Raw genomic sequence first — 26,655 nt, 5'->3', positions numbered from 1 at the left:
TGTTCACATGTCAGTGCAGGAAGTCTCTCAGCTGTATATGGAGGTGAGGTGTTTGTCTGCTCTATATGGGACGCCCCTATGGATTCCTCTGCTGTATATGGGACGCCCCTATGGATTTGTCTGCTCTATATGGGACGCCCCTATGGATTTGTCTGCTCTATATGGGACGCCCCTATGGATTTGTCTGCTCTATATGGGACGCCCCTATGGATTTGTCTGCTCTATATGGGACGCCCCTATGGATTTGTCTGCTCTATATGGGACGCCCCTATGGATTTGTCTGCTCTATATGGGACGCCCCTATGGATTCCTCTGCTGTATATGGGACGCCCCTATGGATTCCTCTGCTGTATATGGGACGCCCCTATGGATTCCTCTGCAGCTTTGCCGCTTCTCTTGATGTAGTTGAGGACTTTAGGGCTGGGATTATATGTCTTTGCCTTTTCTGGGGTTCACATACTACTGAATTTGTCTCTTATTACTTTTGTTATGGGATTGTATAACCTGCAGGACATGATTGTATCTTATCCTATAAATGATAAAACTATCAGCAGCTCCCAAACCCCGTAGGGCCGTGTCTACACCTGTCTGATAGTTCAGAATACCCGATAATCCAGGATTTACACAGCCATATACTAGAATAGAGAACTGCAACAAAACCAGATTGTGAGACTTTATTTGGTTAGAGTTGGTAATCTGTATTATCCAGCCCTATGCCGGATTATTGGACTTTCCATGTATTGCAATGTATTAGTAAAGTTATGTCCGAGCAGCGCTCCCTGTACTGGACCTGTAATCCGGCATTAATACAACCAGATTATAAAGTATTCTGGATTATCAGATAAAGTATATAGATGTGTCTATCTTCAGTGATGGAAAGAAATGGCAGATTATTCGGATATCTGGATTATCAGTATTTCGGCCATGTAACATATGTTACTGTGCAGCCCTATAGGGCATATGTCCGCCTTTAACCCTTTGCTGCACGGCGTTGCATAGGTGTGGGAGGTAGAGTTCTTCCTACCCAGCATTATACATGTGCAGGCTCAGGAGCTGAATCCTCACCATTGGCCGCGGGCCTCAGCTCTCACGGTCGGGGTCAGTCCCAGCCTTGACCCGATCACAAAAATTCCGAACCTAATGGATTTTTTTTTGCAACAATCAATTGTGGCGAATGTAGCGACACCCTGCAATGTATCAATGTGCGAGTAGACCTATCAGTATTGCTATAGGAGGGGGGTTTATAGACAAGCTTACTGACCGGTTCCATTAGTAACAAGCAGAACTGTGATTGCAGCTCTGGGGATATAATACAGACTGTGATTTAGAATCAGTACTTTACTCTTCTGTCTTAAATAGGCAAGAATAAAGTGACACGTGATGTGCTGAAGACCGGGAGCAACGGCGGACATTACAGTAAGTGGTGACGTTTACTCTGGGCCTCCAGTGTATTGCACAGATTAAGGCTTAAAGGGAATGTCCACGTTTCCGCACCATATTATTTTCGGGTCTAATATTTTACAGTCACTCATTGCTTAATCTATCCTTGTAGCATTTCACATTTACTTTCTGTAACATTTTGTTGCAAATCCACTGCAGAGAAATGATCAAATGATACAACAGTGGCTACCTGCGGTCACCACTAGGGGGAGCTTACTGAAGACTGATTTGTTATGAATCCATATGGATGGCGCTCCCTCTAGTGGTAGCAGCAGGAAACTAGATATTTAGTTTATACTTAAGTTTTCATAAGATTTATTTATTGGCAGATGAAGTGTGTACTGATCGTCTCCGAGGGAGCGGAGGTTCTGTTCTGCTGGGCCGATGAAGAGTTTGAAAGGAATCTACAGACCAGATACTTGGAGTGTGAGGAACTGATACAGGTAGGAGGACTGTATACTGGTATATATAGTATGTGATGAGCTGCTGCAGGTAACAGGACTGTATACTGGTATATACAGTGTTGGCCAAAAGTATTGGCATCCCTGCAATTCTGTCAGATAATACTCGGTTTCTTCCAGATAATGATTGCAATCACAAACTCTTTGGTATTATCTTCATTTAATTTGTCTTCAATGGAAAGCCACAAAAAGAATTGTCAAAAAGCCAAATTGGATATAATTCCACAGCAAACATAAAAAAGGGGGCGGACAAAAGTATTGGCACTGTTTGAAAAAATCATGTGATGCTTCTCTAATTTGTGTAATTAACAGCACCTGTTACTTACCTGAGGCACCTAACAGGTGGTGGCAATAACTAAATCACACTTGCAGCCAGTTGAAATGGATTAAAGTTGACTCCACCTCTGTCCTGTGTCCTTGTGTGACCACATTGAGCATGGAGAAAAGAAAGAAGACCAAAGAACTGTCTGAGGACTTGAGAAGCAAAATTGTGAGGAAGCATGAGCAATCTCAAGGCTACAAGTCCATCTCCAAAGACCTGAATGTTCCTGTGTCTACCGTGCGCAGTGTCATCAAGAAGTGTAAAGCCCATGGCACTGTGGCTAACCTGCCTAGATGTGGACACAAAAGAAACATTGACCAGAGATTTCACCGCAAGATTGTGCGGATGGCGGATAAAGAACCTCGACTAACATCCAAACAAGTCCAAGCTGCCCTGCAGTCCGAGGGTACAACAGTGTCACCCCGTACTATCCAGTGTCAGCGTCTGAATGAGAAGGGACTGTATGGTAGGAGACCCAGGAAGACCCCACTTCTTACCCAGAGACAGAAGCCAGGCTGGAGTTTGCCAAAACTTACCTGAGAAAGCCAAAACCGTTCTGGAAGAATGTTCTCTGGTCAGAGGAGACAAAAAAGTAGGAAAAGGCCTCAACATAGAGTTTACACGAAAAAAAGAGGCCTTCAAAGAAAAGAAGACGCCCCCTACAGTCAGACCTGGCGGAGGTCCCTGATGGTTTGGGGTTGCTTTGCTGCCTCTGGCACTGGACTGCTTGACCCTGTGCATGGCATTATGAAGTCTGAAGACGACCAACACATTGTGCAGCATCATGTAGGGCCCAGTGTGAGAAAGCTGAGTCTCCCTCAGAGGTCAGGGCTCTTCCAGCAGGACAATGACCCAAAACACACTTCAGGTCAGCACTAGAAAATGGTGGTGAGAGAAAGCCCTGGAGACTTGTAAAGTGGCATCAATGAGTCCAGACCTGAATCCCATAGAACACCTGTGGAGAGATCTCGTGGTGGCAGTTTGGAGAAGGCCCCCTTCACATCTCAGGGGGGACCGCGAGCAGGAGCCAAAGAAGAAGGGTCTAAGATTCCAGCAGAGCCTTGTAAGAAACTCATTGCTGGTTAGCGGAAGCGGTTGTGCGCAGTTATTGTGTCTAAAGGTTGTGCTACCAAGTATTAGGCTGAGGGCGCCAATACTTCTGTCCGCACCAGTTCTGGAGTTTTGTGTAAAATGATCAATGATGTGACTTTTTTTTTTTCATTCTCTTTTGTGTTTTTTCATTGCAAGCAAAATAAATGAAGATATTAATACCAAAGAGTTTGTGCTTGTAATCATTATCTGGGGGACACCGAGGATTATCTGACAGAACTGCAGGGGGGCGATACTTTTGGCCAACACTGTATAGTATGTGATGAGATGCTGCAGGTTGTGTACCAGTATCCTATTAATATTATAAATGTGAAAGTTTGTGAGTTTGGATGTTTGTGTGTTTGGATGTTTGTTCCTCAATCACGCAAAACCCGCTCCACCGATTTGGCTGAAATTTTCCACAAACATAGTTAATACACCCGATTGCGCAATAGGCTACTTTTTGTCACAATAGCGCACATACGTTTGTGCCAGGACCCCCACAAAACCCAAACTCACACCACCATCTCTGCAATCTCACACACTTTGGACCATAGCAAGCCACAAAATTCATATTGCCCCCTACAGCCTCGCCCCTAACCCCACACAATCTCATATACATATACTTTACCACTTTGCCCCTCACCTTAACGATACTCCAGGAGGCGCTCTTTAACGTTCCGGAGCAGCCATGTTTGCCGACCCCCACCGCTCTGACAATCCGCGACACCGCCCACCCATGTCAATACCCCTAGGAAGTCTAATAAATGCAAAAAAAAAAGTTTAAAAAAAAAAAAAAAACATATAAAAACAAATAAAAAGGATTAAAAATTCAAATCACACCCCTTTCCCTAGAACACATATAAAAGTAGTTAAAAACTGTGAAACACATACATGTTAGGTATCCCCGCATCCGAAATCGCCCGCTCTACAAAGCTATACAAATATTTTTCCTGTTCGGTAAACGCCGTAGCGGGAAAAATGGTCAAAAGTGCCAAACCGCCGTTTTTTCACTCTTTTGATTCTGATAAAAATTTGAATAAAAACTGATCAAAGCAATAACTTTTCCCAAAAATGGTAAAACTAAAAAGTACACCCGGTCCCGCAAAAAAAGACGCCCCATACATCCCCGTACACGCACGTATAAAAAAGTTACGGCTGTCGGAATATGACGACTTTTCAAAAAAAAAAATGTTTTAACACAGTTTGGGATTTTTTTAAGGGGTCAAAATGTAAATAAAACCATATAAATTTGGTATCCCCGGAATCGTAAGGAAACACAGAATACAGGGGACAGGTCATTTTGGTTGCACAGTGAACGCTGTAAAACCAAAGCCCCTAAGAAAGTCGCAGAAATGCATTTTTTCGTCAAATCCACCCCATCCTGAATTTTTTCCCTGCTTCCCAGTACATTATATAGAATAAATAATGGCGGCATCATGAAGAAAAATTTGTCCCAAGAAAAATTAAGACCTCATATGACTCTGGGAGCGGAGAAATAAAAAAGTTATGGGGTTTAGAAGGAGGGGAGTCAAAAACGAAAATCAAAAAATGCCAATGGCGGGAAAGGGTTAACTTCAAATACTTCTGTCCCAAAGTCACTATGTAAAGTTTCTCACAACACCGTATATATAGCAGCTCAAATACAAAGTAACTGCAACACAAAAGTCTCACGTATTCTCTGAATTATAGCAAAAACAAGATACAAAGTTACATTTCATATCCCATACCTTATACACAGTACGAAAACCTTACCCGCGCCTGTATATACCCACTGCTACAATCACCGCAGACGAAGTCGCGGGTACCAGCTAGTATATATATATGCTGAATACATCCATCTGCCGCTGTATATTGATGTTTTAGCGGGGGTTTCCTCTGGATGATTCCTGGCAATCCTTTATATGTGGAAGATTCCAAGTCCAGAGACAAAGATGTTGTGAATGTTCTGCTGCGGTGCATTGTGAAAGATGTGGTGGGTTTCTGCACTTTCAGCAGTGTATTGCACCACAGTGCGGGGGAATATATAACCTCAAATAAGATTATGTAAGAACAGTCTGCCTAGAGCACCCAGGACATCACATAGTATAACTCGCACTGAGCCCTGATGTATACAGTGTATAGGGTAAGATATACATTTCCTGATATAACCCGCACTGAGCCCTGATGTATACGGTGTATAGGGTATGATATACATCTGCTGATATAACCCGCCCCGTATTCTCTCATTTGCAGTCTCCCAGCTTCGGTGACAGTATTAATACCCTCTTCGCCCCCCTGATCATCTCCTGTGTGACCCTTCTGGAGAAGATCGGAGACACGTACACATGTTTTACTACTGAGAAGGGCCACCTCTGCGTGCTGCACATGGTACGTCGCCACTTACCCTCCGTATTCTATATTGCTGTGTTATCTGTATAGATTCTGGCATAGATTTCTACACTTTGGTTTACTTAGTGAATAACATAGGGTGCGTTCCCACCTGCGTCTTATGATGCGTCTTATAGTGCGTCTCATAATGCGTCTTATGATGCGTGCCTCTGGCCTGTCGCAGGACCCCAAAAATGGATTTCTCCCATTGACTGTAATTGAGTCTCTAGGGGCCACAGGACCGCTTGTTCTGGTATCTGTCAGGGCAACCCCTGTAAACTGTAAGATGACGGCAGTCCCTGTACTCGCGCAGACGCTGCCGCCATTAGTCTTAACCCTTCATTTCTCAGTAGTGCGTTATTCTTTCCCTGTATCACCTATAGACTAGTAGTGATATACTGCTATACGCCTGTATGTTGTATGGCATGTCCTATAGGGCCACATCTCTTTATAGCCATACATTTTCTGTGCAGTTTGGAGAATGTCTCTTCATTGCTGTCAACGGGGATGGTGAAGAAAATGAGGATGACTTGAGGAGGAAGATTTATGTCTTGAAGAGGCTCACTGAAGTTCACTTTGGTTTTGTCACTTTGGACAGTCAACTCATCAAGAAAGAGTACGTCTGTATACGGCATGGTGCCAAATATGTTATGTCCTATCCTTGTCTGGTGTGCAACGACTGATAACCCTGACTAAGACTAATGAGACTGAGCTGCAGTACCAGGCACAGCCACATGTGTATGATGTCGCTGTGCTGCCTACTAGTACACAGTCCTATTTACTATATTACTGCTAGATTTGCAGGGTTGTAGCTGTTAAGAGAACCGTAAGATTTATAACCCAGCTTTTCCAGATACAGATAAAACTACCAAATCCTCCATGTTTTCGCCTCGTTGCTCTCCCTCTGTTCCATCTGTTTGTAGTTTAGCAAGATACGGCAGAAGGAAGAGAGTAAGACGCGACTGCAGGCTCAGACGACACCTAGATACAAAACTTTCTTAGATAGAATGTTGACACTCGGGCACGGGGCACGCCATGTTGTTCGGATTGTGGGGGAGTCTTCGGATTCCTTTGTAGTCTATGGACACTTTTATGTTATTTCACCTTGTAACCTCTTCTCTTCTTCTCTTTCCTTTCTTGCGTTTCCTACTAATAAAGCTTTTTCATGGTAAGTTTCTGCCCCCTAGTAAATTAATTTTCAGCATTCTCTGCTTTCTGGTATAGATGACGTATCACGAGCAATTGCAAGTTAAAGGGGTTGTCTAGGACTACAACAACGTGGCTGCTTTTTTTCCCAAAAACAGTGCCACCCCTGTCCACAGGTTGTGCCTGGTATTGCAACTCAACACCACTTATTATTAGAAGAAAGCAGCCATGTTTATCTAATCCTGGACATCTAAGTGTATCCGATCTCGCCCATACCCGGACATATAGAGCACATGCGGTCACAATATGTCCCATTCTTTGTTCTCCTGGCAGATGAGCAGAATGAGCTTATGGCCGAGGGTGCATGTGTATACTGAGGTCAGTGACCCTTATACTAAGGCTAGTGATGCCCTGACCTGTGTTTTCCTGTTGCAGACTGCGGCCGCCGGATTCAGACCAACGCAACCTGGTGTGGAAGACGTTCCAGAGCCTGCTCCTAACTTACAGCCGCCTGCAGCGGGAAGACCAAAGCTTCGCAGTGGAGGTAATGGCGCCGTCACCTTACTATAAGACTTGTGCTAGAACTAGGGACGCTGCAGTGTAAAGCATGGGGGACTAAATAGCCTCTGACTATATTAGACGTGTATGTTTAAGTGGAGTGACCCAGGAGATTTCTAGCTGTGACCATGTAGATGAAAGTACTGTATGTATATCAGGGGTGCTCACACTTGTACGGGGGTAGAGCTACTTATAAATTGACCAAATGAAAATGATGTACTGTGTGGGCGGGGCCTGGGTCTGCTGTGTGGGTGGGGCCCACAAGTCTAAGAAGACTGGGCGGGACTTAACAAGTCTAAGGGGAGGGGCCTGTTCTGATGCAGACGTTCTGATTGGCTCAGAGCTCACATGGCACTGCCCGGGCACCCAGCACAGAGCCAACACCACTGCCAGTAATGCCGGTGCCCAAAGCACAGACCCCCAATCTGGAAGGCTCCTGCCCGCGGCCGACTGGAGGCTCCCCGCTCTCCAGTCTGACACGGAAACTAGGCGGGGCTGTGACCCAGGCCCCGCCCACACAGCAGACCGCACCTGCAATGAACGCTTCTGGCTGCATCACGCAATTGACCCATACTTCCTTCGTGATCGACCCCTGATGTGTATATATAATATATATAGACATGGCGAGCACAGCTGATCACGCTGAACACTGACCGCCATTGTGACCGAATACAGATGTACGTTGTTCACATATAAGCAGAAGAAACCATGAAGTGTGTGAACTGGGGTTAATATTGGTGAAAATGACCCCCATGGACACAATCTTATATAATGTACCAATCTTCCCAGCTAAAGAATTCACACATATAAACCTAAAAGCAGAGAAAAACATGGCTGCCTTTACTAAACACAGGGCCCAACATGTCGATGGGTTATGTCTGGTATTGCAGCTTAGTTCTGAAGTGAATGGGATTAAGCTGCAATACCATACACAGCCAGGGGACAGGGGTGGCAATGTTTCTAGGAAAAAAAAAGCAGCCATGTTTTTCTAATACTGGACATCCCCTTTAACTTGCATTGCCACTTGGTCAGATCTCATAGACTCAGTGCAGCAATGCTAGACAGGATAGATGAGCCACAGGTTCCTTAAAGGGGTTGTCCAGGACTTTAAGATAGATCATCAATATGTGATTGGTGGGGTCTGACACCCGAAATATCAGCTGATCAGCTGTTTGAAGAGGCTGGTACATGTGGTACAGCAGCAGTTCAGTCCCCTTCAAGGGAATGGGGCTGAGCTGCAATACCAAGCCCAGCCACTATACAATGTATTTAGAGAAGAGGCTGCAGTGCTCACCCGAACCACGTGGCCTCTCAGTCAGCTGATCAGTGGGGTCCTCACCAAACCTAAGGATAGGCAGGTAATATATAAGTGCAGGAAATGTAATCTTAGAGGAGTTTCCTTTTGCAAGTCTTATTTTGTTAGAAGGGAATTGTCATACAGTGTGGAGGACACAACCAGCTCTGCTACATCTGTACATACACGACCGGCTCTGCTACATCTGTACATACACGACCGGCTCTGCTACATCTGTACATACACGACCGGCTCTGCTACATCTGTACATACACGACCGGCTCTGCTACATCTGTACATACACGACCGGCTCTGCTACATCTGTACATACACGACCGGCTCTGCTACATCTGTACATACATGACCGGCTCTGCTACATCTGTACATACATGACCGGCTCTGCTACATCTGTACATGCGCGACCGGCTCTGCTACATCTGTACATGCGCGACCGGCTCTGCTACATCTGTACATGCGCGACCGGCTCTGCTACATCTGTACATGCGCGACCGGCTCTGCTACATCTGTACATGCGCGACCGGCTCTGCTACATCTGTACATGCATGACACCAGTGTTTCCTCTTGCCCGCAGGCCGTGGAGCGGCTGATACACCCGAAGCTGTGCGAGCAGTGCATTGAGTTCCTGGAGAGGCAGATCGTACATTACATTAATGGCAGCAGTGAGCGGGGCGGCGAGGAGGTCCTGCACGCCTTCATCCTGGTCAACACCAAACTTCTGGCACTTTTCTCCAGGTGTGATTAGTACTTTCGGTAAAACGGGCCTCAGTTTAACCCTTTCATGTACTTGGTGTTGTTTCTCTGCAGCACCCCCACTGGGGACATTAAGTATTACACCATGTCCATTCAAGTCAATTGGTTGTGTGTATAATGCAGGAGAGGGCTGGTCCTCCAGAGCCAGAGACCCCCTTTATATACAGATACTCACTCTATGATACTTTGTATTCTATACGATTGTCCTTGTGTCTTCTAGTCGTAACGCCAGCTCTCTGAGGCCGGCCGATCTCCTCTCCTTGATTCTCATCGTCCAGGACCTGTACCCGGGGATCGATATACTGCAGGAGCCGAGTGTCCTGGTAAAGCTGAGTTATACGGGGGGCTGTGAGCTGTCCCTTAGAAGTGTCACATGATATAATCCCTTGTATTATTATCACAGGGCGCAGAAGATAATGCAGCCCCAGAAGACTATTGCACCCCCGACCCCTCCCCCAGCACAAGCAGTCTAGGTGAGCGTCGCCCATCTGGATATATATTACATACGGATTTCTTCCCCAGCTGAATGCAATGGTCATGTAATAACCCATCAGGGGGCGCTATCTTATACTCTATTCTATCTCGCAGCCATACTATAACTGATCTGTGTCTATGGAGTCGGATGCTATATGTCTGCACTATTGTATTGCAGAGGGTGGCGGCAGCTCGAGGGATGACGATTCATCAATGTCTAGTTATGAGGACACAGAAATCCAGGTAGACTGTCCATCCTGTGCCCCTGATATCTGTAAGTGTCAGAGTCTTGGTGTAAGGCTGCACGGTTTTCTCTATTAGATGGCGGAGGACAGTCTGAAGACTCTGATCGGCCCCGCGCCCGAATCTACCAACACCAGGCGGGTATTTCTGGATGCCAATTTGAGAGAGGGTTACTGCCCCATGATGCCGCATTCTATGTACTGCTTGCCCCTGTGGCACGGGATGTCCTTGGTTCTTCTGACAAAGGTACTTATGGTCATGTCCTGGTCGGGTTATAATGGTAACTCTATATCCACATGGTTGTCTGTATAGTGATTGTTATTGCTTGCATCATCATCAGCAGGGTCAGACTGGCCCGCCGGGGTATCGGTGAATCCCCTAATTGGACTTGTGACATTTGGGGGCCCAGTAACAGCCCTTATTAACTTATTAATCCTTGTTCCTGCTCACGGCCGCCTCTTCCCTCTTCAGCCTCCAGGGGGCCCTGTGCCCTGCACATTACATCATCTCTACATAATGTGTGGTGCACAGGGCCCATTGAAGGCAGAAAAGAGAAGAAGAGGCCGTGAGCAGGAAAACGAGCATAAAAGAGACAACCTTTACTTCCTAAATAACAGGATCCCCATCTATTTAAAGTTTTATTCCATTTTTTTTTTTTTTTTGTTAGGTCGGTCTTGGGTCTTATACCCAGGACCTTCTGCATGGGAGGCCACAGGCTCATCTGCAGCTTTCTTACCTACTTGCTTATGGTTTCTAGATCACATCAGGTATTAAAATGAGTAGCTTTCAGAGCCAGTCATAAGTGCAGCTTCACTGTAAATGCTCTTGGTGGCGCCACACAGCCAAGTGAGCGGAGAAATCGCAACCTTTTCCTAGAATGATCACCTATTGCACACATTCCCTTTAAGTGCACCTTTAACAATGTATCTTCTTCACGTCCTACATTCTATGTTGATTGATTTCTATTATTCCCAGTTCTCTGGAAGCCAGATCGCTCTGTCCCTGTACCAGCTGCTGGATGGGTTCAGTATAATGGAGAAGAAGCTTCTGGAGGGTCTGGACATCCATCAAATAGTGCGCTCAAATCCCATCATGGCTGAGCTGAAGCAAAGAACGGACCGGTTTGTTAAAAGCCTCGGAGGTCGGGAAGTTCAGGTGAGCTCTATCTAATTAGTAATGCTCATTCCCTAGATCCAAGGTCAGCAGGGAACACTTTAGAAATGAATTTTATATATTAGAGTGGACCTCCGATCATAATCACATCTTTTCATAAATGGATAGTACGGGTGAATAGAAGACACTTTGTAATATATCTTATTAAAGAAATCTGCTTCCTTCTCCAAGTATCAGACTTTTAACATAGAAGTCTATGGAGAGGAAGAGCAGTTAGTAGCTGTGCTCTGCTACGCTATTAGTGACACTGCTGTATCTTCAGGATAAGACTCTACCACAGCACAGAATGAGGCCATGAATCTACTAACAGCCTCCTCCTCCCCTTCCCCTCTCCATAGACTTCTGTGTGAGAGGCTGGCTGACAAGACTGCAGGAGAGTAGCCTAATAAGTGGACAAATATCAAATAAGTTGAGAAAGTCCGTGAATTTTTTTTTTTTTTTTTCTTTCCAACAATTCCTTTAGTTACAGAACATTTGGCATGAATTCAAGAGCAAAGCCTTCTCCAGAAATGAGAGCGCCAGTCCGGCCGAGTAAGTGCCAAACAACCGCGTGTGTATGTATGGATATGGATTTATAGCATGGGCTGTACCCCAAGAAATACCAGGTCTTATTTGGGGGGGGTACACAACCCTTTTCAATATCAAGCAGATCTCTAGTCGCTATAAAAATCTAAGAAATCAATCAACATAGAATGTAGGACGTGAAGAAGATACATTGTTAAAGGTGCACTTAAAGGGAATGTGTCCAAATTTTTTTATTTATATCTTCAATTACAATCCTGTCTGTGATGTAAAAAAGGTGACTGTTACAGAATTGGCAAATGTCGGTCTATTATTAGGCTTTGTGGTCATAGTGCAAATTGCAGGATTTAGCAGTTTTTAAACTTATAGATAACTATTCCGCCCCTAACGCTTCAAGTGTCTTCAATATTTTAATTTTACCTTTCTACGCAATCCTTGACATTCTCCTAAACTGCAGCGTCTCGCTTTCCAGCAGTCCAGGCTTCCACGTTTTATGTTTCCACGAAGCGTTAAATGGCTGCCATAAAAGATTTTTTTTTTTTATCGCGGTAGAAAATATGATTCCAGATAAAAGTCCTGATTGTTTTTAGATCGGCGAGTGATACTGTCAGAGGTTTTGTGTGTTTTACGCGCTTTTTATGTCGCCGCTTTCTTAGATTAACCCGCTGTCCGGGGTGTTTTTGCTCCTTCTAAATCTCGTGTTATGGTCCTGTCTCGGATTAGGGATTGGGGTCGGATTTATGGCTTTTTTTTCTTGTGTGTTTCTCGCCGTGACGCTATGAAATACGGCGTCGTAAAGGCTGGAGTTTAGAATATGTCTTATTATACCTGGGTAACCTAATGGAGGAGCCGGCCCTTTAATCGCAGCTGCCATACACATGGCGCAGTAACTGCTCCCAATGGAAACCTCAGAGGTGTCACCCGGATGAGATCCTATTGCATTGCAGGGAATGAGAATTTTTGCATTTCCTTATAGTCCCGACCTAGCAAGTATTAACCAAGCCTTCTATACAGCACTGCAAGAAAGCTCTGCGCCTTGTTTTATCTTAAAGGGGTTGTCCAGAATCTGAATACACGTGCAGTAGTTGGTTTCAGCTAAGAAATGGTGCCACAAATGTCCATAGGTGGCGCTATGCTGCAATACCAGACACAACCTAAGGACAAGCGTAGCGCTGTTACTAGCAGAAAGCAGCCATCATGTTTTAAAGGGGTCATATATAATGTTAGGTCATCGGTGGGGGGTCTGACACCAGGGCCCCCCCATGATCAGCTGGTTAAGAGGCCGTAGTATTTGGCTGACCGATGCACCTTCTCCATTGAATCCCAGGCTCAGCGCCTTCTATCTTGTAGTGGCTATGTTTGGTATTACAGCTCAGTCTCATTCATTTGAATGGGACTGAGCTGCTGCTGTATCATGTGACCAATGAACGTGATGTCATCGACACAAGGAAGAGGCCGACTTCTTTAAATATCACATACTGATGGACCTATCCTAAAATGTCCTTCATTGAAGGTGAGGTTTGGCCATGTGATACATTGTCTCGCTATTCAGGGCGTATTCTGAGAGTCCAGACTTTGTACATTGTTATTTCAACCATAATAACCAAAAAAACCACTTATTTCAATGAAACCCCACAAATCTACCATTATGTGTATAACATTCTATGAGTTTCCCTGGTCACAGACTACACAGAGCTTGTTTGTAGTCTGTAACCATCGAAACTCATAGAATTATATGCAAAATAGTAGATTTAAATTCCAATCCATTTGCAAACTCTTAATTTATACACCTAATAGAACAAGGGTTTGCAAAAGTCTACACACCCCATGTGCACAGTTATTGGACACGTGATCCCTTTAAGTGATGACCTTATATTATGGAATTGCTATGTAAGCATCTATTGCCATGTCATTGGGTTCATATGAGCTGTACATATAGTGTGGGGGGGGGGGAGTATGTGGTTAATGGTTCCCCCGTTTCATCCACAGACTCGTTCAAGCGTGTGGAAATGTAAAGCGTCAGCTCTGCTGCGTGTACCGTCAGCTATTCCTAGCCTCTCCGATAAGTGGAACGCACGCCTTGTCTCTAAATATCCAGACCCGGGTCAGGAAGAGAGTTCAGTAAGTAGTGGAACATTGCACCAATAAACCACCGCTATATACTGTATACTGTGCAGGGTATAGTGCAGGGGCTGCTGCTGCTCCCCTTGTACTGGACATCATATAAGAACTAACTTTGTATAAATCGATAGTACGGTGTGTATAAAGGCGGAATCTCACTATATCTGGGCATTATAGGACTTATATTCTGCAGTTTTAGCAGTTTTCAGGCTGTAGTTTGCAGTTCTCCCTGAGCTGTTGGCACTGCATACAGTAAGTAGGGGAGAATCTGCTCCATTCTCTCTGATTCAGAAGAAACCCCAGAACCAAGCAGGACATATACAAGGAAGTACTGACATGTGCTGATGTTACTAGTACTTTAGTTGTGAGAGAGCTTCCATTTAACTCCAGCATCACACTAAGACCCTGTGCACATGACCAAGTATGCTTCTGATGTGGGGCCGAGTTTGCAGCAGAGTGCATTCACGTCTATAGGAGATTAATTCTGTTCCGATCATACCGAGCAGGATAGATCCTGCTGTATACTCATCCGTATCATCTGAACAGAATGGACCGGATGCTCCCATAGATGTGAATGCAGTGGGGGAAGGGGGGTGACATCGGAGAGCCTTCTGATGGAAACTCAGCTCCACATTGAAGCACAATCTGTCATGTGCATGGGGTCTAAGCCTACATTTCTGCTTCTCTCTCCCCTCTGCTCACTTCTCCTCTTCCCCTCTCCATAGACTTCTATAGATATGTGTAATCTGATTCATGGCCTGTAGGTTCTCCAAGAGTCCAGATGTATCCAATCCAATCCAATCTCTATGTACAGATCTATCTATCTCTCTATCTCTCTATCTATCTCTCTATCTATCTCCCTATCTATCTCTCCCTATCTATCTCTCCCTATCTATCTCTCCCTATCTATCTCTCCCTATCTATCTCTCCCTATCTATCTCTCCCTATCTATCTCTCCCTATCTATGATCCGTATTCATGATGAGGAATCTGCGCCATATTTTGCATTCGCAGTATGATCTAGGCCGTGCCTGTGGCTGGAGTGAAGAATACACATAATCCTGCGTTGCGATACATTTGGGATTTTTGGCTAATGATGTCTTCTGTCTCTTTGTATAATGTTATTGTTGTTCTTCCCGGTTATATATTTGTTTGGGGTCTTACCTGACAACCTGTTGTCAGAAAGACAAAGAATGACTCTTGGCGGCGGCTCCCTGATGGAGGAGATCATAAATAATAGTGACAGGCGCTTGTAATGATGAATGTCCCGGGACCGACCCCTTAATATTAGTGCATAGAAAACATGCCAAAATCCACCCCTCACCCCTCTTGTGTTCGCTAGGGAGGTCTAGGGTGATGAAGGGGTTAAGACATTCATTTTCACCTACCAGGTTAACCCATTCAACACCCTAGACCTCTTGGGATATATGACATTACCCATAACCACCCTAACCCATCACGGATATTGAGTACCAATATTAACCCCTTAGAAACTCACTATTGCTGACCATTGAGCGCAGATCATTGGCCGTATGTACATTACATGGCGGTGTGTCATCTCGCCCCAGATGCGGACAAGTGCTGTCTGTCTATAAATCTGATATATCCATATACCCTCCCCCCCATATCGGCCGCTATAACCCTTCCGTATCCTCAGCTCTCCATCATAATGGATGCGGGAAATAAGGAGGAATCTGCGGCGGCCGCTCCTGTGTATTGTGGATGACAAACGATCAGCAATAATACAAGTGGAGAGGCCTGTGTAGCCGGAGATAAGACGTGAAGCCTCCCCCAGCCCAGAAGATGTCTGGATGGATGAATAGGAGATTGTACAAGACTCTGGAAGGAAGTTCTCCAGATGGGAGATTTATTTATTTTTCTCATTTTTCAGAGAGAAACTGATGGACTGGAAGGAATTTCTGCTGGTGAAGAGCAAGAGGAACATTACTATGGTGACATATCCTTCTAATGGCCTGAAGTGGCCCCAGGGGCAGAGGCATATATAGGTAGTCCAGAAGTGCAATTGTATCCAGTCTAGACCATGCTCTGTGAGCTAAAAATACTGATACATTGTAGCAAACTGTCACAGAGATGTGTGCAATTGTCCAGACTGGATACAATGTATCCACTTCTGTACATAGCTAGTCCTGCTCTCAGCAGAGAAGTTGTTACAATTGTATCCAGTCTAGACAATGCTCTGTGTGCTAAACAGTCTGGACTTGAGTGATACAGTGTAACCTACTACTATAGAGATGTGTTTAGCTCACAGAGCATTATCTAGGCCGAATATAATTATAACTAGTTCTCCTACCTAGACAAGGTACAAGTTGGTACAATCCTATCCAGTCTAGACAATGCTCTGTGAGCCTAGACTCCAGACTGATACATTATAGCAAACTCTCAAAGCGATGTGTGCACAAGCTGCCCATGTTGGGTGCTTGTTATGTATTATAAGCGACGCCATCGGTGCCCAACATATGACTGCCCAGCCAGTGCCTGCACCCCCGGGGGGTAGGCGAGTAGCCCTTCTTTTTATTATACGCCATTCACTTAGACCAAATGTAAAGCAACCAAGAGCCGTATAATATATAGAGAGGATCTCCTGTATATCCCGGAGATACCTGCTTGTTCAGACACTCGCCCTGCACGTCTCGGACACTAGATGGCGATGTTCTCATCCTCAGCGGACTCCGCGGGCCCAGCACCTGTCCACAATTATCTCGGATACGTTTCTTTTATGTTGAAACGCAGAAAATGCGAATCCTGGTAATCAAAGAGGCTTTAACATAGAACAATGCGAAAATGTAAAGGAATATAAAAAGCAGAGAGGGTATTATTCTAATGTAATACCGCCATCAGCCAGATACTACAGCAAAGGCATTTATATCAAGAACTAGTCTAAAGACAATGGGACACAATCCCAAGTGCGGCAGAAACGCGTGGAATAGATAGAGATGTGCAGAGATACTGGTAGTCACCGCCTATTACATACACAAGGGGCGCCGCTCTGCTGCTTCTACGCCAGGCTGCGGATTTTATATTTTCCTGAAATAGATGAAACCTATCCTTAAAGGGAATGTGTCTCCGGGAAGCGACCTATTGTTTAAATCATGTTTTTAGATTAAATATTTTTTTTTTATGAATTTTTGGTAATTTTCCTAATTAATATCTATATTTTAAAAAATCTTGCAATTCCAACTTCTGCCACTAAGCCAAAACTTCCTGTCACCTATAGAAGGACCGCCATAGACTTAATGGTCTGGGGCAGACCCTTGCAGGGGAGAATTTACTGAGCATGCTCTGTGACCTGGGCAGAGGTCATTGAACAGAGTGAAGTAGATAAATCCATCTTGTGTACATGATCACGATGATCATCTGCTGTAAGTGAGGGAGCTGCTGCAAAGAAGGGTTAGCAAGCCTGAGCATATTATATTACCTGGTGGACAAAGTCAGCACTGCAGGATTTTTAGGAATCTTATTAATGTAGATAATAACATGGGAGAATGTTAAAAACCGCACTAAAAATGATGTTAAAACAATAGGTCATTTCGCCACCTCTACTATCTTCAACTCTTTACAGCCTGTAATGGGTGTTGCTGCATTGATTCTGATGCAGTTGGAATTTTTTCTCTAGCCCCCACCATTCCTGAGTAATCAGTCCTTGACCCCAGGGTGTCCTGCTACTGTCAAGTGGGCGATGCTGAAGTGAAGCAGATAGTCTGGAACCCCCACTTGACAGTATTAAGTGTATCGTAACATATTGGGTGATGAAACTTGCAGCAGCGATTACTCAGGAATGGTGAGGGCTAGAGAAAAAATTCCAGCTGCGCTAGGGTCAGTAGAGTGGATGTAGTGTCAGTGTTGGTGGTGAAAGGTTCTCTTTAAAAGCCTCCTCAGTTCCCCCAAATCCTTCTAGAGTAATATAGTATATAGATGACTGTGGGATGTGGCTGGAGTCTCCTCCCCTCTTTTCGTTCTGTCCCCTCTGTGTGTGTATGTAACTGTCTGCTGTGAGAGGGGAGAGAGAGCAAAAGCATCAAACCTCTTCATAAATCTCAGGCCTCGATCACATCTGCATTTGGTAATCCGTTTGGGGAGTCTGCATGGGAACCCCCCGAATGCATCTGCAAGCGGTGTGCAGTGAAAACGCACGGACCCTATAGATTATAATGGGGTCTATGTGCTTGCTGCGAGATCTCTGCAGGGAACAGGTGGACAGGAAAGTACTTCAAAATTTACTTTCCTGTCCCCATGATTCGTGCGGCCAGCATGCGGCAAGCACATGGAACCCATTATAGTTTATGGAGTCTGTGTGCTTCTACTGCATGCCGCTTAGGTAGGGTCACGGTTAGGCTTAGGTAGGGTCATGGTTCTGTGTTCTGACACTACATCAGACAGCTCTTTCTGCCTCTCTCTTAGCACAAATAGTTAATGTAAAGCATGAAAGAAATGGGTCCACCAAAGGCAGAGACTCTTCTTGAGCGGCTTTCTACTGATCTTTATGCCATTGTTGTCATGTAACTTCTATGTGATTTAGAATGTTTTACTGTAATTAAAGGGAGTGTGACACCAGATCTTGGCATCACCCCAGCCACATAGATACATAGGTTAGGGTCACTTGAATCGAACAGTGTTTTCCCCATGTGAATCGCTGCCTCCGCTGCTGAGATATTGCAGTTTTTGTCGATATGTAAATGAGCCCTTTGGGCAATGGCGACGCCCTGACATATAGACAAAAACTTTGATATCTCAGCAACACAAGCCGTGATTCACATGGGGAAAACAGCGTCTTATTCAGGTGAACCTTACCTATCCCTCTGTGGGCTGGGCTGATATGCTTAGATCTAGTGACACACTCCCTTTAATTCTATAAAGGACCCATAGAAGCTGTACAGAAGTATATAGATACATGGGGAAAAAAGTAAAAAAATGCAAGTCTTTTCCTTAACCTTTCTATTCACTTACTTGGAAGAATTTCCTGGCCTGGTGCATTTTATTTATGTGGATCGCACAGTAGGACACATGGTCGCCCCCTCCATGAACACAGAGGATAAATCCACTACCGAGCTGGGAAACAGTCTATTGGCGAATTTCATAAAAAACAAGGTATTTTCAGCGAAGGCGATGAGCGTGGCTAATGTGCTTAGTGAGCAGCAGTAACAGATGAGTCTGCAGATCTTTAAAGAAAACACTATGACAAAGAGTTACAGAATAGTTTGCAATAGTCTAAGTGCATGGAAATGTGGCCGGGGGTCAGGCGGCATCGGTGAGGGGCAAGATGTGGGAAGAAAGACTCAGGAAGACCATTATATACGGCAGACGGGTCACTGTGGAACTACAACCCCCAGCATGTGACCCTTCATTGCAGAACTATACCCCTGCCATCCTAAAACTACAACCCCCAGCACGTGACCCTTCATTGCAGAACTATAACCCTGCCATCCTGAAACTACAACCCCCAGCACGTGACCCATCGTCCATGAAACAACTACAACTCCCATAGTGATGTGCCGCAGGTTGCGGACCACCAGACTGCCGGGCTAATCTTTCCAAGCAGGTGTTCGGCTAAAACAAACTAATTAATTGATAATTTGTTGAAAATTTGCATTAAAAACATATTACATTCCGGGGCTTTGGAGATCAAACTTCTTGGAAATTTCTCTCTGGTTTGATCATTTGCATCACAAAGAATACACCTGTTTTTACAGCGTTCTGTCTGTACCGAAATTACATTCCCCGGCCCGCTAATGACAATGCGAGCCCTCCTATCCTAATCCAGGGTAATGCAATTAAAAAGCAGCAAAGACCGAGCTGGAAGCTGAATTTAATAGTAAAAAAAAAGCAAAAAGTGGTTGGTACCCAGCTTTTCCTGGTTCCTAAAAAAGGCACAGCTGTCTGATCAGGTGATGGATGGGAAGGGGTTTGTATCCTTTGATAACAAGGCAGATCTGACATAGAGGAGCTTAGAAAAGCTGGGTAAAGGTGGCCATGTTGGTTGTCATCCAGCTTTGCCATATATGGATAGTTCCACGTGTATAGACCTTGCTGGACAGTTCAGTCCCCGGAGTGGGACACAGGGCGCAGTGGTTGGTGTATGGGCCTATAATACACTGCTTATATGTTGTGTTGTCTCTCTCGCCAGGTTTGGTTCCTGATCGGCTTGTCTCGCCGCTACCTCCAGAAGGGGTACACGACGCTGACGTTTCGCGATGGGGATTATTACTGCTGCTACTTCCTGTGGTTTGAGAATGAAGCGGTGCGTGTTCTGTCACTTTATTACTTCCCCTTTATACAGATGCAGAATGAGTCAGACGATGGGAATGACGGCGTTACATTCATTCTGCTTAGTAATAGGGATACAAAAATACTACATATCGGGTTTGTGCGGCCGGTCCCTGTAAGGTGGGGAGGGGTCAGACTGGAGCTGCAGAGTAGCTGTGCCCACCGGTCCCTGTAAGGTGGGGAGGGGTCAGACTGGAGCTGCAGAGTAGCTGTGCCCACCTGTCCCTGTAAGGTGGGGAGGGGTCAGACTGGAGCTGCAGAGTAGCTGTGCCCACCTGTCCCTGTAAGGTGGGGAGGGGTCAGACGGGAGCTGCAGAGTAGCTGTGCCCACCGGTCCCTGTAAGGCGGGGAGGGGTCAGACTGGAGCTGCAGAGTAGCTGTGCCCACCTGTCCCTGTAAGGTGGGGAGGGGTCAGACTGGAGCTGCAGAGTAGCTGTGCCGCCGGTCCCTGTAAGGTGGGGAGGGGTCAGACTGGAGCTGCAGAGTAGCTGTGCCGCCGGTCCCTGTAAGGTGGGGAGGGGTCAGACTGGAGCTGCAGAGTAGCTGTGCCCACCTGTCCCTGTAAGGTGGGGAGGGGTCAGACTGGAGCTGCAGAGTAGCTGTGCCGCCGGTCCCTGTAAGGTGGGGAGGGGTCAGACTGGAGCTGCAGAGTAGCTGTGCCCACCGGTCCCTGTAAGGCGGGGAGGGGTCAGACTGGAGCTGCAGAGTAGCTGTGCCCACCGGTCCCTGTAAGGCGGGGAGGGGTCAGACTGGAGCTGCAGAGTAGCTGTGCCCACCGGTCCCTGTAAGGCGGGGAGGGGTCAGACTGGAGTTGCAGAGTAGCTGTGCCCACCGGTCCCTGTAAGGCGGGGAGGGGTCAGACTGGAGTTGCAGAGTAGCTGTGCCCACCGGTCCCTGTAAGGCGGGGAGGGGTCAGACTGGAGTTGCAGAGTAGCTGTGCCAACCTGTCCCTGTAAGGCGGGGAGGGGTCAGACTGGAGTTGCAGAGTAGCTGTGCCCACCGGTCCCTGTAAGGCGGGGAGGGGTCAGACTGGAGTTGCAGAGTAGCTGTGCCAACCTGTCCCTGTAAGGCGGGGAGGGGTCAGACTGGAGTTGCAGAGTAGCTGTGCCCACCGGTCCCCGTAAGGCGGGGAGGGGTCAGACTGGAGCTGCAGAGTAGCTGTGCCGCCGGTCCCTGTGAGGGGTCAGACTGGAGCTGCAGAGTAGCTGTGCCGCCGGTCCCTGTAAGGTGGGGAGGGGTCAGACTGGAGCTGCAGAGTAGCTGTGCCGCCGGTCCCTGTAAGGTGGGGAGGGGTCAGACTGGAGCTGCAGAGTAGCTGTGCCGCCGGTCCCTGTAAGGTGGGGAGGGGTCAGACTGGAGCTGCAGAGTAGCTGTGCCCACCGGTCCCTGTAAGGTGGGGAGGGGTCAGACTGGAGCTGCAGAGTAGCTGTGCCGCCGGTCCCTGTAAGGTGGGGAGGGGTCAGACTGGAGCTGCAGAGTAGCTGTGCCGCCGGTCCCTGTAAGGCGGGGAGGGGTCAGACTGGAGCTGCAGAGTAGCTGTGCCGCCGGTCCCTGTAAGGCGGGGAGGGGTCAGACTGGAGTTGCAGAGTAGCTGTGCCCACCGGTCCCTGTAAGGCGGGGAGGGGTCAGACTGGAGCTGCAGAGTAGCTGTGCCGCCGGTCCCTGTAAGGTGGGGAGGGGTCAGATGGGAGCTGCAGAGTAGCTGTGCCCACTTACCTTAGGCCCTGTAGGTGTAAAATCTGGACCTAGTGGCCTGTTTCTAATTCTTTTGCTTTGGGAATACTGTGCCCAAAAAGTATGTGCCCCCTCTGCATACTACACCTAAATTATCAAGTGCAAGGGGGTGTCTTAGAGTTCCTTCCTCTCCTACAAGTCCTTCAGTGGTGTCAATCTATGGGCAAACTATTAACCCTTCCATCTCTGTAAGGATTCTTACTCTGCAGCAATTTTTTTACATGCCTGCCTAAAACTTTTGCACTCCATGGTAGGTGCAGGAGATTGAGTCCTTGTCGTGGTCGGCCATATTTAGTTCCCGGTGCTCGGGGTGTATTCTTCCGATGGTTGCAGATCTTGAGACGTATCCTGCGGGTGCCAATATGGATCCATCGGAGGGGGGACGTGACCCAGGGGTCAATAGTATTGTCAATGTGTTAGATTGATGTATTGGATGTGACATGTCTATGGGATCACTCATTTATGTAGGTGTCTGTCGCCCTTATTGTACTTGGACTTCTATACATGGAATGGATTCTTTTGTGTAGATGTAGAGAAGTAAGTGGTAAATTTGGAGGCCGATAGGTCAGATAGAGGATCGCAGAAATAATCCATATTAACGTCAAGTCAGAAGATCTCTTAAAGGGGATGTGGCAGTGTTTTATCTATGTATGTATGTATCTATCTATCTATCTATCTATCTATCTATCTATGTATCATCTATCACAACTTGTGCTTTGTCTTCCTATAACAGGGTGAGAAACTGGACGCCATTGATGTCCTGGTCCTTGGAGACGATTCTGCTCCTATAGGGATGCTAGCGGGAGAATATTATAGGTAACGGTATTAGCGGTATTGCTTGATTGCTGGCAAGAATTAAATAGTTAACTTAATACAAATAAATCTAATCAATAAAGAGGTTTTCGGTTCCCAAAATTAATTTTTCATAGAGATGAGCTATCCGCGTCTGACACCCAGACCCTGCACAGATCAGCAGTAAGTGTACAGGGAGCGCCTTGTATCCGTGTAAGATGAGCGATGCAGCAGTGCTATCCACTGCATAGTGGTGGGTCTGAGAATTGCAGGAGAATAGGAACAGACTATACGTGTCCACTAGCAGCTTCTGACAACCAGAGGATCAGTGTGGGGTCCGGGTGTCGGGCGCTGACAGATCACATACTGATGAGCCATCCTATAGACAGGTCATCAATAAGAGGCTGGAAGACTCCCTTAGGCTAAGGCCCCCCGTATTGGGCCAAATCAAGGCGTCTATGCTGCCTAAGTCCTCTGCCTAAAGGCTTTGTGTCCTCTCCTTAGGATATATGGCACGCTGGAGGATCAGTTTTGGGCTGACTTCCCCTTTAATGCCTTCTGGTTCACCTTTCGGCACCTCCGCCCGTATAGTCACTACTTCAGGGAGTAATCTGTGCGCTCATTGTCTTAGTTAAGTTCTCCGCTGAGATTTCACATTATCGCCGCTCCACCTGACAATTAGCTTAAATGTTAATAAGATGCAGAGATCTTCTGTGTGTCGCTTACCAAAGGTAAGACGTCTCGCCATTCCTCAAGACGTTCTGCAATAAGACGCGCACGTTCTATGTGAAGCAGATAATGGTGAATAGTGAAGGTTCCCTATATGGAACACCCCTTTAAATGGTTACATATACGACTAACCTGAGGGGGCGCCAGATAACCGGGGTAGGCAAAGAAGGAAATTTAACCCATTCACGATGTTCTTTTTTGTCTAGGAAATTACTCCGCTATTACAGCAAACACCACCCGTCGGAGCTGGTGAAGTGCTACGAGCTGCTGACCCTGCACCTGGGCATTATCCCCCCGGAGTTCATCATCGATCAGTGCCGCAGCCTGGCCCGGAAACTGTGGGAGCCTTCTCGTATCCCGCTGCTGTAACGCCAAGGAGGAAGGATTGTCTCCCTGGTCACCCTGGCTCCGTTCCCTGCAGATACGCCGCCGTGTACTCTGTACTGTACTGATAACTTATTGCTTTGTAAGAAAGCCAGGCGGTGCACCCAGGAAAGATGGACATAGTCATGGAGGTTATGCAGCACCACCATTGTCTGTAGGCCTTGTCTGGTATTGCAGCATTCAAGTAACTGGAGTTGTAATACCAGACAGTGTCTATGGATAAGGGGGGGGGGGCTGTTTCTGTAAAAGAAAACCGAAATCCTTATAGCACACAATCCCTTCAAGATTAGAAATAGAAGAGAAGCAGCAAATCGGTGCCTGACGGAAGAGTCCCCCGTGCGCTGTATCCGGGGGTCTCCCATACAAGAACGCACTGATTATTAGATAGATATAGTATTTGTGTGCAGCGTACATTACATTCCTTCTCCTCTCTTCTTACTTCCATTATGTTGCTTTGTTTCTACTTTTGTATAGTTCGAAAGCTTTATCTGAGTCTAGGAAAGCTGGGTGGTCGGTGTGAGTTGTAGTGAAGCACATGGTGTGACCTTCCAATGTATTAGGTGACACGATGGGAATGTTCTGTAAATCTGTGACATTCAATGGCTGTAGAATTCTCTGTGTTGTGTAGATAATGTAGATTGTAACCGGGTAATATAGAGATATCAATGTTACATCGTCTGCTGAGATTTATATATTTCTGGATTTTACATCAGTTTATTATCTTGGGGACTTTGTGCAAGTCATAAGGTTCCTGGGAAGTGAGTGGGGTTACAGTACCAGTCACCACAGCTACAGTGTACAGAGCTCTGTATACTGTATATACTTTATATACAACATCCGACTCCGTACAGTGTATACAACATCCATAGACTGTATACAACATCTAGCTCCGTACACTATATACAACATACAACTCCATACACGGTATACAACATCTATAGACTGTATACAGCATCTGACTCCATACACTGTATACAACATCCATAGACTGTATACAGCATCTGACTCCATACACTGTATACAACATCCATAGACTGTATACACTGTAGCAGTGACACTGCAGCTCTGTCCCCATACGTTGTACTGTAGTTCTTCCCCATTATAAGACCTTTGCTTGCTGTCAGTGAATGAGATATCTTCTCCTTCCATTCAGAGGCAGTAATCCTGTCTATTGTAGGAAACTACAGCTGTCACTGATGGGTTTAGCTCACAGAGCATTGTCAGGACTGGATACAGTTGTAGCAGGACTAGCTATGTACAGAAGCGGATACAACTGTACCCAGACTAGACAACGCTCTATGAGCTAAACCTAGTGTCCGATGCTGTATACATTATCAGTAGTGTCTTACAATGTATGGGGCAGGTGCTGAGCTCACAGAGCATTGTCTAGACTGCATACAATGGTCTCCACTTCTCAGCTAGGAGCAGGACTACCTGTGTACTAGAGAAGTGGATGTAATTGTATCCAGTCTAGACAATGCTCTGTGAGCTAAACACCCTGGACCACAGCCTGATACATTGTAGCAAACTGCCCCGGAGAGTTGTACAGCTACTGCTGATGTATTTTGCTATGGCTGGGTTCACATTCAGTTTTAGAACACCATTATAGTCAGTGGGGTCCCTCTGACTGTGCGTTACCGCTGTTTTAGCCGTTCGCCTCTCCATTACTTGGGTGCCCAATGGACTCGAACAATGCAGAGGTGTTACTAGTGTGAACCCAGTCTAATAAAAACCTTCCCTGTGGAATATGTTGGTACCGTTCTGTACATACAATAACAATGCAGTATATATTGTCAGGGCCTGATACAATGGGGGGCTCCTACTATAACAGGGTCCTAAAGGTCCAGTGACTCTCTGCTCTATATACAAGCAGCAGGAACAGAGCAGAGTCAGAGGGTTTGCAGGAGAACAAGGCTCCCACTACCCTCTGCAGTCCTAAGAATGGGGGTGACCGTGTCTAGCATCTTTAGAAAGCAGGCTTACTTACTAAGGCAATGGACACTCATTTCTCCATATAGCCCCTTTAATAACATGCTTGCCAATTATCTACGGTCCCTGAAAAATGGGATGAAGAACAGGCGAGATGTGGCCAGAATCTGTGCAGGGTTCTCCTCCTGCAGTTCCCACAATCCCATCACAGAACCTGAAGCAAGAGCCTAATATGCCAGAGGGGCGGAAATGGAAGAGAAGCTTAAGGCAGAAGTCCCTTAGGATGCTATTGGCTCATGTAGCCATTGGACTGTTCTAGCCAGAGATCTCTGAGCCAGCTGTGGCTACAAGAATCCCAGTGGGCTTCCTGTCTAACCCGTCATGATCCTGGTGGGACCAGGTAGGTAATAACTGTATAATGTCATATGTTTCTGGGCTCACAGTCTTCCTCAGTGTCCATAATGCTGAACCTTCCTCAGGCCCCAGGCCCAGGGGACAATGCACCCCCGGGAGCCCCTACAGCACTCCATAGCCATATAGATTAACTACTTAGCATTTCCAGGACATCGCACAGCCTCAGAGCCCTAATCTCCCGGCCATTGCCTTTCTACAAGCTTTTCTCCATTCATTGCAAGCTTTTCATGACTTCAGACATAGCAGAAATACTTTGGCATTACTTTGCAGGCCAAGCCTTCTATTCTGAGACCTGCCTACATCACCATTACTTGCTGCGTTGAGCTTTCTGTACACAGGATCCCATTCCTGAAAAGAAAAAAAAAATTACAGCTGTAAATTTCAGGTTAATAGCAAAGCGAACATCAA

The 26,655-nt window shown here is 46.2% G+C and overlaps 1 protein-coding gene across 1 annotated transcript; it reads left to right on the top strand.

The window, feature by feature from the left end:
• Nucleotides 1–24,557, top strand: HPS1 (HPS1 biogenesis of lysosomal organelles complex 3 subunit 1). The gene is made up of 19 exons (XM_075258306.1): nucleotides 1–43; nucleotides 1,360–1,416; nucleotides 1,770–1,883; nucleotides 5,548–5,682; nucleotides 6,156–6,298; nucleotides 7,264–7,372; nucleotides 9,273–9,433; nucleotides 9,672–9,774; nucleotides 9,855–9,924; nucleotides 10,104–10,168; nucleotides 10,247–10,414; nucleotides 11,144–11,323; nucleotides 11,805–11,872; nucleotides 13,853–13,984; nucleotides 15,875–15,940; nucleotides 18,945–19,089; nucleotides 20,126–20,239; nucleotides 22,733–22,815; nucleotides 23,727–24,557. Exons 3-19 carry the CDS (start codon nucleotides 1,770–1,772, stop codon nucleotides 23,887–23,889), a joined length of 2,019 nt encoding a protein of 672 aa, XP_075114407.1. The 5' UTR covers nucleotides 1–43; nucleotides 1,360–1,416; the 3' UTR covers nucleotides 23,890–24,557.
• Nucleotides 24,558–26,655: the final 2,098 nt, after the last annotated feature.

Source organism: Leptodactylus fuscus, chromosome 10 (genome assembly GCF_031893055.1).
Source record: "Leptodactylus fuscus isolate aLepFus1 chromosome 10, aLepFus1.hap2, whole genome shotgun sequence".
NCBI lineage: Eukaryota > Metazoa > Chordata > Amphibia > Anura > Leptodactylidae > Leptodactylus > Leptodactylus fuscus.
This window is presented reverse-complemented; position numbering and strand designations above follow the sequence as displayed.

Bases quoted from the DNA above. Each gene is read 5' to 3' on its own strand.
- HPS1 (XM_075258306.1), top strand. From the start codon at position 1,770: ATGAAGTGTGTACTGATCGTCTCCGAGGGAGCGGAGGTTCTGTTCTGC. The intron at 1,884-5,547 runs GTAGGAGGACTG...TCTCATTTGCAG, and splicing joins AGTGTGAGGAACTGATACAG to TCTCCCAGCTTCGGTGACAG. The intron at 10,415-11,143 runs GTACTTATGGTC...TATTATTCCCAG, and splicing joins CCTTGGTTCTTCTGACAAAG to TTCTCTGGAAGCCAGATCGC.